Raw genomic sequence first — 10000 nt, forward strand, 5'->3', positions numbered from 1 at the left:
GGCACTGTACCACACAGTCTCACTCACTCACATTTACAAAAACCACTCAGAAATCTTACTCCGAACACACTTTGTTAATATTTTAAAACTGTCTCTGAGAAGTGACATTTGACTACCCAAGTGTGAGATAGTTTAGTGTAACTTACCTATACACGCGCAGACTAGCGCAAGCGACGCTCCTCGCGCACGGACGAAGCACGCTGGACTGAAACGCGATTACAATACAATCTATTTACAGAAGCATTACATCACCTCGTGGTGACGTCACGTGGGATTCCTGAACTTCTAAATCATTGCGGTCCGCTTTTTAGAAAGAGGAGGGGTCATCGGTGCGCCCCCCGCCTACAAGGAGGAAGGCGCAAGTGTATGGTGCAGTCATTGGGCCTGCTGCGAGAGAGTAGGGAGGGGGGAAGAGGCGTGGCGCTTGAGACGTGCTGCGCCAACAGCCGTCTAGAACTGTGCGCGGGACAGTGTCGCTGTCTGAGCGAACTGAATACGGATGAGTGTGTGTATACATGTGTGTGTTTGTGTATCCACAAAACAGAACATAGGCGAACGTGTTAGGTCTTGCCCAGAAATTAGTTTATTTTGTTTTGTTCGGATGCGATCCAGTTACCGGTCTGAGGCAATGCTGTTTGCAGTATCCCGCGCGTTGGTAAAACACCGTGACACAAGGCAGACGAGGAGTTCAGTCGGGTCACAGGCTTGGTCTGACCATAGTCCACAGTGCCCTTACATGTAAACAATCGCTTCATAAGATATCCGTTACATCTACTCTCTCTCTCTGGTCATACACATCAGAGACTCTCTCCTCTGAGAGATTTTCCCCCGAACTGCGTGTACCAAAATTGTGGAAGGATCGGTGTTTTGAGTCTACTGAGTGTGGCCGTTAACGCGATGTATGGAAGACGTGGTATCACAGCGGAGGCACTGTAATCTTTCGAATAATTCCGCAAACACAGCATGGCGTGGAACGCAAAACTTGGTACTTAGCTCTGTTAAGACAGTCCGAAAACATTTTGTTCAAATGTCAAAATCGTTTTTAAACCAGGAGTATTCAGAGTGAAAACTCATTCATCAAATATTGGTCTGTAGTCTTAAATGTCAAAGTGCCCCAATCTTTTCTTTCATTTTATTGTTTAATGTTCCATTTGAATTAGGTATCTGTTTTAACTGTGTCCTCTACAAATTGCCCACTGCCAGGTTAGCTGGTGTGGTCACAAGCACTGGCTGGAGAGAGGATAACTGACCGTGAATTAGTGGCTCAGAGGGTCTGTGTTTGTGTGTTTTTGGGGTTGTGGTCCCAGTGATTAGGGGCGGCGAGGTCCTTTCTGTGGTTGTAGCTGAAGACTGAGAGAGAGTGACTCACCAATTCTGACAGTTGCCAGGGAAACCTTGAAAACAGGAAGAGTGTGTCATATCAAACTCTGATCCTAAACTCCACCCATGCACAATGTGAATCATTCACAAACAGCGACACAAGCGTACGGCCTGCGCTCCAAATGCAGCGCCCCCACAAATGACATCATCCAAACTAAAGCCGTGATGTAATGCAGCGCAGAGATGAAAAGTCCTGTAGAACGTGGGCTGGTTCGGTTATTACATCATGATTTTTGTCCTGAAACTGAACTGTTTCTGTTAAAGCTGTGGATGAGCCTTGTATATTCAATCATACTTTCATTTCTCACATCAGAAACAACATAGATGTCCATTCCAAAGAGTATGAGTTTTCTCTGTGTGTGTGTGAGAGAGAGAGAAACAGAACGAGACAATGAGGAGAGGAAAGGAGGGGAAGAGAGAGAGAGAGAGAACAAGCATAAGAAAATAGAGAGAAATAAAGAAAGAATACAGGTCACTGTATAAAATATTTCTGTGTGATTTCCAGTAATGTTTTGCCAACTCTAAATGTCTGTGAAAACTCTATCCAGGATTATGTAAGTAATCCAAGGGATAATCTTCACTCCTGTGTGATGTATGGACAGAGTCAGGGGGTGTCTTTCCATCCCTCCTCCCTGCCTGAGGTCTGAACTCAGAGTGCAGATGGTTACGTTTACTGTGGCTTTACGTAATGGTGGCGTGAACTACGTCAAACCCTCACCAAGTGTGCGTGGTTTTGTGTGCGTTGAACAAATTGAACGTGAGAACATTCAGTGGGAGACTGTTTCCCATATGAACTTGTATGTTTTCGTTCGACCATTTTGCATTTGTCTCTCTCTGTGGTCTGTGTGCATCTGTGTCGACTTGGCCTAATGAGATGGGATGAAGAATCAATGTGCCTGAGAAACTCAGCATTCATGTCCTCTAGCGTGTGTGTGTGTGATTGTATGTGAGTGTGCGTCCGTGATTACATGCTTATTTTGTACTGGTGAGGAAAATATTTGGGAGTTTGATGACCTCACTGATGTTGACTCAGGCCTATAGGAGATGAACTTTTATTAGGTTGAATTTTATGGTCTGTTAACATTGGCTGGAGAGAGCCCTGTGGCTGGCTGCTAAAAGGGACATTCTCTTTTCTCTGTGAACACAGACACAGATTACACAGCCTGGCCTGTACACCAAACAAGCTCTTTTCAACTGGTCAGGTTCAGTTAAGACCAGTTAAGACCCGTATAGACCAGTCTAGAGCATCAACGCTATGATCAAGATTTGCATCAGGTGACCTGAAAAGGATATAATTACTTGTCAACTACATGGTAACACCACAACAGTTACATAACAGCCTAACCTGAGTTTTTAGACTGTTTTGAAGTGTATACCTGTGAAGAAGTGTGATTTTGTTTTGAAGTGTATACCTGTGAGGAAATGTGATTTTGTTTTGAAGTTTATACCTGTGAATAAATGTGATTTTGTTTTGAGGTTTAAACCTGTGAGGAAATGTGATTTTGTTTTGAGGTGTATACCTGTGAAGAAATGTGATTTTGTTTTGAGGTTTAAACCTGTGAAGAAATGTGATTTTGATTTGAGGTGTATACCTGTGAGGAAATGTGATTTGGTTTTGAGGTTTAAACCTGTGAGGAAATGTGATTTTGTTTTGAGGTTTAAATCTGTGAAGAAATGTGATTTTGATTTGAGGTGTATACCTGTGAGGAAATGTGATTTTGTTTTGAGGTGTATACCTGTGAAGAAATGTGATTTGGCATTTTGAGTAAGATGTGTCCCTGGATCAACACTCCCCTGTCCTTCTTGGAGCAGAATTCTTATTCACCAGTCAGTGATGTTACTGACGTGTGCGTCCTGTACAGTGAGCTAAAACTCACAAGGGACACCCCCCACCCCCCTAGTCACCTCAGCTCCACCTCACCGGGGTTTGGGGTCCAATAAATACAGGCATCATTCTTCACAAGCAGCAATATTTTCTCTGTAGTAGATTTGAAAGAAAATGTGATCATCACATTATCAACCTGTTTATATAAATGTAAAGCTAGTGTTACTCTTCCCTAACTACTGGCAAGCTAATTTTTATCTTAACTAATACAGTTATGTACCTTTATACTGGCAAGCTAATTTTTATCTTAACTAATAAAGTTATGTACTTTTATACTGGCAAGCTAATTTTTATCTTAACTAATAAAGTTATGTACCTTTATACTGGCAAGCTAATTTTTATCTTAACTAATAAAGTTATGCACCTTTATACTGGCAAGCTAATTTTTATCTTAACTAATACAGTTATGTACCTTTATACTGGCAAGCTAATTTTTATCTTAACTAATACAGTTATGTACCTTTATACTGGCAAGCTAATTTTTATCTTAACTAATAAAGTTATGTACCTTTATACTGGCAAGCTAATTTTTATCTTAACTAATAAATTTATGCACCTTTATACTGGCAAGCTAATTTTTATCTTAACTAATAAATTTATGCACCTTTATACTGGCAAGCTAATTTTTATCTTAACTAATAAATTTATGTACCTTTATACTGGCAAGCTCATTTTTATCTTAACTAATAAATTTATGCACCTTTATACTGGCAAGCTAATTTTTATCTTAACTAATACAGTTATGCACCTTTATACTGGCAAGCTAATTTTTATCTTAACTAATAAAGTTATGCACCTTTATACTGGCAAGCTAATTTTTATCTTAACTAATAAATTTATGCATCTGTCTGGCGAATGGTTCCTCAGCTCAGCCAGTCTCACTTTTTTCTTTAATCTCATGAACTGACACGAAACCTTCCACCGCTCCGGGAACAAAACAGAGTGTTCGTTCCGGAGAGAATACTGAGAGAATATTGAATATTGAAAACACTGACAATCAGTGCAGTGTACTTAACGTTTAATTATTATTATTATTATTGTATAAGGGGTGTTGCATTTTTACAGTACAATGAGAAGGAACAGAAACACTGCTCCACACAAACAGGATAAGATTGAACAAAAACAGTAACTGACATCAAACAAATGATTTACCATACATGAGACTAACGGTACTAATTAACATACAGAATCCAATGCAAGTTGTGTCAATAACATCATATATGGAGAATTTGCTGGCTTTGTCAGTTATGTGAAAGTTTGAGTCATTATTCAGACACATAGGAGCAGGATCCTGAGGAAACCGGACACCGCTGAGACGAGAGATCACATCTCTTACAGTGCCCGAATATCTCTACGCGTCTGGACGGTCCATCATCACGCGTGTGAGACCAGGAGGACTTGACAGATGACAGGGGCTGCGTTGGGCTGTGGTGAGAGGTCAGGAGAGGTCGTGCCCCTGTGATTAAACACATTCTGTGACATGTTTCAAAGTGAATGAACAGACTGCACTGCTCGAAGCCTGGCGTCCAACACTGCATCCCAAGCCATTTATCTGTAACATGTATGCAAATGACATCACAAGGCAACGACTGGTTAATCTACAATTTTGTTACACGACCTCATAAATTCATCCAATGCATCGTCTGCAGTCATTTCACTGAATGAAATCCTCAGTGTTTACCTGCCCCCCTTAAAAAAAACAGGATTCTCCTCCAGAAGAGCCAGTGAGCTAACTCAGATGAGAGGGAAGCCAGACGTGACGAGAGATATGACGCTGAAGGCCCGGTTGATCCGTGCTTATGGATTTACGTTTGGTTGGAACCAACAGTCCTGAATGGCTCCAAAATGTAAGGCACTTTATCTATAGAGCTACATCCTTGTGAAACATCAGGAAATTTTCTTAAAAAGTTGACTGTTGCTGCCCTACGATGGACTGGCGACCTGTCCAGGGTGTTTCCCTGCCTTTCACACGATGAATTCTGGGATAGGCTCTGGCACCCCCCCCCCCCTCCCCATGACCCTAATTAGGTTAAGCGGCTTAGATAACGAGTGAGCGAGTGAGTGTTAACTGTTGCTTTAGTGAATTTAGAAAGAGGTGGGGTGTAGGAGATTATTACAGGGATAGAGTGCTCTAGGAGCTCCCATTGTAATGTAAAACTGTAAAACAAATGAAGTGATAGAAGTATTGTCAGTAGGATTCTATGGATTGTCTGTCATGTCAATCACTGCTGAAGCACCAGTGGAGGAGAACTCAGAGAGGCTGTGGGTGGGTCTACCTGTCTCTAAGCCTATGACTGCACATGATGGCTTTGAAGTTACTAAATGCTGTTTCCGGTTACAGCACCAGCTCCTGTGGCAAAACTATAAGGTCACTGTTCACTTGTCAATAGGCCTACACATAGTACTTACAATGTTAAACTATACAGCAGTCCTGCTTAAGGGTGTTGATTATCCCCCACCAATGAACAAACACACACTCACTGCCACCACTGACTGAGCCCCCCTCATCTCTCAATTCTCACTCCATTTTCTTCCTTTTAAGGCTGTAACATATGGATGACACTAGGAAGTGGGCCTGTCTCAGACAAAGTAAACACACACACACACAAAGAGAGAGAGAGAGACTTAACATGAGCGTGTTGTATCAGTAAAACAAAGCAAGCACGAATGATCTCTTTCATCAAGAGAGCATTTGTTTATACAGGCAATACCACAATCATACCACAGTGTGTTTTAAATAATACCACAATAGCTTCTACTTCACATACACATATTTCCCAATAGTATAACAAAGTGATTCACAGCGGTCTGTGTGCCTGGAGCTCACCAGCGCGGGTTTCAAGTTCGTCAGGGTTTAGATTAATGTGGGTTTGGACCATCAACAAAACCATGACAACATCAGCATCAGAAACCGAGACAGGTAAGTGTGACGTAAGGTAAACATGAATCCGTCTCGTCTAGCCAACAGCCCCCCCCCCCTCTCCCCGACATACTCGCTCTTCCCCCTCCCCCTACCTTCTGTATCCAGCCGCCCACTGCTCCAGCTGCCACCTCCTCCACCGCCGCTGCTATTGCTTCGAGCCGCCGGCTCTCTCCTCTTGTCCGTCCCGCTCTGCACCTCGTCCCACTGCTTCGCCTGCTTTCCGGTACATGGAACAGCCATGACGGGCGTTGCCGCCGCTTCCTTCTTTTCAAATGCATGCCGGTTTGGTGGTTGCGGGCTACACTTCGAGTCGTTGTCCGAGCTAATTATGCACATCGAAGACAACCATATCGGTGAGTACACTACCGCTAGGTTACTCCTACTAGCTTGCCACGCTGTGGCCGTGGACGGCAATGGTTTTTCACGCCACCGGGTCTTGTGCATGGAAACGGATTGCGAAATGTGACATGTTTAAATCTCGAACCCCCACATAACACCGTTTAACAATGAGAGCAACCTTTCAATGATTCATGGTTCTCTTCTCGAGAGGGATATAAAGCGACAGTTCCGTTGCAGGTTTGGCTACCAAGCCAACGAAGTCAGCTACGCTGAGCGCTTTCGCACGACTCCCTAACGCCTTGGGTGCAAAGGCCTGGTCCATAAAAAGCGACAGCAGCTGATTGCTATTGTTTGTTTTCTGTGTGTTGTGATTGTCGTTTACCTCCGCTGATGCTGGAATGGCGAATTCGTTCGGAAGTGACCCGCAGGGATTGTTTAAAACCAAGTAGCATGTCGCACCCATCGTTAGAGAAAGTTGGGAGAATTGTGGTGTTTGTTAGCGAATGTAGTTTGCTGGCTACTTCAGAGGACTACTTTGGTAGTTTCTCGTCTACCTTATTTGCGCTGGACAGAAGATCTCCATTAATGGACCTAAAGCGGTTCACGAAATTCCGTCTTAAAACTGTAGTGTTAAATGTTTGTTGATGCAAAAGTTTTGAGTTAGACACACTGTTGCGCGCTAGAATACCGTTACTGTAACTTGACGTTCAGCTTTGATTCGCGTTAGAGAGGAAAAACAGGCTTCATGTTAGTGTTGTAATTCGCACTGTTTTTTTAATGTCTGTTATCACGTATTGCAGAGGGAATTTTAACCAATTTAAGTGTTAGCCTTCTGGTTCCATCCGTTTCCCTGCTTGATATACTGTACCCGTTAAATTCTTTCAGGCACATCTCGGTCACTCAGCTTTCTCCATCTTTAGGAAACACTGAGGTCCGTTTGATTGCTCTGTAACAGCAAGACTGTCATTTACAGCTCCTTGCGCCACAGTCTGTGTCTGTCTGACGTCAGTTTTTTAAATGTCTCGTGAGACAGATTTTATTCAGTGATGAGTTCACACATCACAGAATCTGTGTATTAAGACATAGGAATATGTGAAAGTAACAATGGTCTATGTGTGTGTTAATATGTGCATGTGTTTTACTTTATTGAGTGTGTATTTTTTTTTAATCTTCAGCACATCTGGGCAGTCATCTGGCCAGAGTTTGGGGGGCGGGTGGGTGGTGCTTAACTAATCTCCATGGTAGCAAGACCTTGACAGAATGAATGAAGAAAGATGATTGGATGAGCCATACACCTGCCCCTCACCCAGTGTGGTTGCCCCTCCATCACCTTTGACCTTATATGCATTAGCTGGCCAGATTTTCTCTGGGGTCACAGATGGGATCAGGGAACTGACCCCTGTGCTCCTAGTAAGATGAGCCCCACAGTGATGGATCACTCCTTCATTTACTAATATAATATAATATAATAATCTTTAATTGTCTTAATGGTTAATTACTCAATCTCTCTGGGTTTTATGGATATGAACCTGCTGCTGTCAGAGGACAGGATCTCCTGGTGTTCACACACCTCACACACTCTGAAACAGGTACTGTGTGAGACCACAGTGATGTTGACTCACTGGAGTAAGTGAAGGATACAGTGTGTACTGAAAGCTGGTGCTTCCACACAAGGGTCCTTCCTTAAGTTAAATAAACAGCTAAAGTCTCATTAGGGCTATGTGCATCAGTGCCATGTCTGTTACAGTCATACCCGCTGAAGTCATGTCCAGTAGAGTCATGTCCATTATGGTTATATGAGAGGATAGGCAGCCACAGTAACTCACTATCTTGCCTGCTGTGGTTAGATGAAGAGACACTGCATACTATTTAAAACTGGGCTGTGTTTGGCCAGAGTTTCAGTAGTAGTGACCTGTGTTTGCTGAAGAGCAGTGACTGAGGGCTGAAGTGTTGGGCTTTGAGGGAAACAGGTCGTACACGAGGCTTATAGGCAGGCTGAGCTCAGGGCTAGTGCTCGTGTTGTCTGATGCATGTGAAGTCAGCCGTGGCGTCTTTTCACCTGCCAGTGTATGAGTGTTTCCATGGTAACACAACATGTATAGAGGCTCATGCTGTTCCCATGGATTCACTTGTGCTGTACAGACATCCCAAAGATGTCGTGTGAATACAGCTTTCATTTTTGCTTCATCCTTTGGACATCATAAACCCTTTACTGCATTTCAAAATGCATATTTTAAGTTATATAAGTACTGCTCAACTGAGCTATGGAAAATGTCATGTGGTCAGATGGGTCTGTTGGCCATTTTCAGCTCACTCTCCAGGTCTCAGCCCAACCTCACATTTTTGGGAGTTTTCCTCCACCATCAACAAAACACAAAAAGATGAAACAAAAAAATAGCAACATCACGTTCCTACAGTACAACTCCACACTTTGGAGCTGCTTCGATGACCCATGAGCCCCCCGTGCTGTACTAAGGCATATCATTCTGGTGTTTCTTTAATTTTGGCAATTTTCCCTATACTTCAGTGAACAGACTTTCAAAACTGTGTCTAATGAAGCATACTGACAGTCTTTAATGAAGCTTACATACTGACAGTGTTTAATGAAGCTTACATACCGACAGTGTTTAATGAAGCTTACATACCGACAGTGTTTAATGAAGGTAACATACTGACAGTGTTTAATGAAGGTAACATACTGACAGTGTTTAATGAAGGTAACATACCGACAGTGTTTAATGAAGGTAACATAATGACGGTGTTTAATGAAGGTAACATAATGACAGTGTTTAATGAAGGTAACATACCGACAGTGTTTAATGAAGGTAACATAATGACAGTGTTTAATGAAGGTAACATACCGACAGTGTTTAATGAAGCTTACATACCGACAGTGTTTAATGAAGGTAACATACTGACTGTGTTTAATGAAGGTAACATACTGACTGTGTTTAATGAAGGTAACATACCGACAGTGTTTAATGAAGGTGACATACTGACAGTGTTTAATGAAGGTAACATACTGACAGTCTTTAATGAAGCTTACATGCCGACAGTGTTTAATGAAGCTTACATACCGACAGTGTTTAATGAAGCTTACATACCGACAGTGTTTAATGAAGGTAACATAATGACAGTGTTTAATGAAGGTAAGAAACTGACAGTGTTTAATGAAGCTTACATACCGACAGTGTTTAATGAAGGTAACATACCAACAGTGTTTAATGAAGGTAACATAATGACAGTGTTTAATGAAGGTAACATAATGACAGTGTTTAATGAAGGTAACATACTGACAGTGTTTAATGAAGGTAACATACTGACAGTGTTTAATGAAGGTAACATACTGACGGTGTTTAATGAAGGTAACATACTGACAGTGTTTAATGAAGGTAACATACCGACAGTGTTTAATGAAGGTAACATAATGACAGCGTTTAATGAACCTAACGTACTTACACGCCAGGAGTCTG

At 42.2% G+C, this 10000-nt stretch overlaps 1 protein-coding gene across 1 annotated transcript in view; it reads left to right on the forward strand.

Annotated features, from left to right (window-relative positions):
* Nucleotides 1-6426: 6426 nt before the first annotated feature.
* The window catches only part of jazf1a (JAZF zinc finger 1a), a 17427-nt gene continuing 13853 nt past the window's right edge, over nt 6427-10000 (forward strand). The window contains exon 1 of the mRNA XM_030789585.1: nt 6427-6541. Within this exon, the coding sequence (XP_030645445.1) occupies nt 6427-6541 (115 nt within the window). The remainder of the gene's footprint in view (nt 6542-10000) is intronic.

This window comes from Chanos chanos, chromosome 12 (assembly GCF_902362185.1).
Source record: "Chanos chanos chromosome 12, fChaCha1.1, whole genome shotgun sequence".
Lineage (NCBI taxonomy): Eukaryota > Metazoa > Chordata > Actinopteri > Gonorynchiformes > Chanidae > Chanos > Chanos chanos.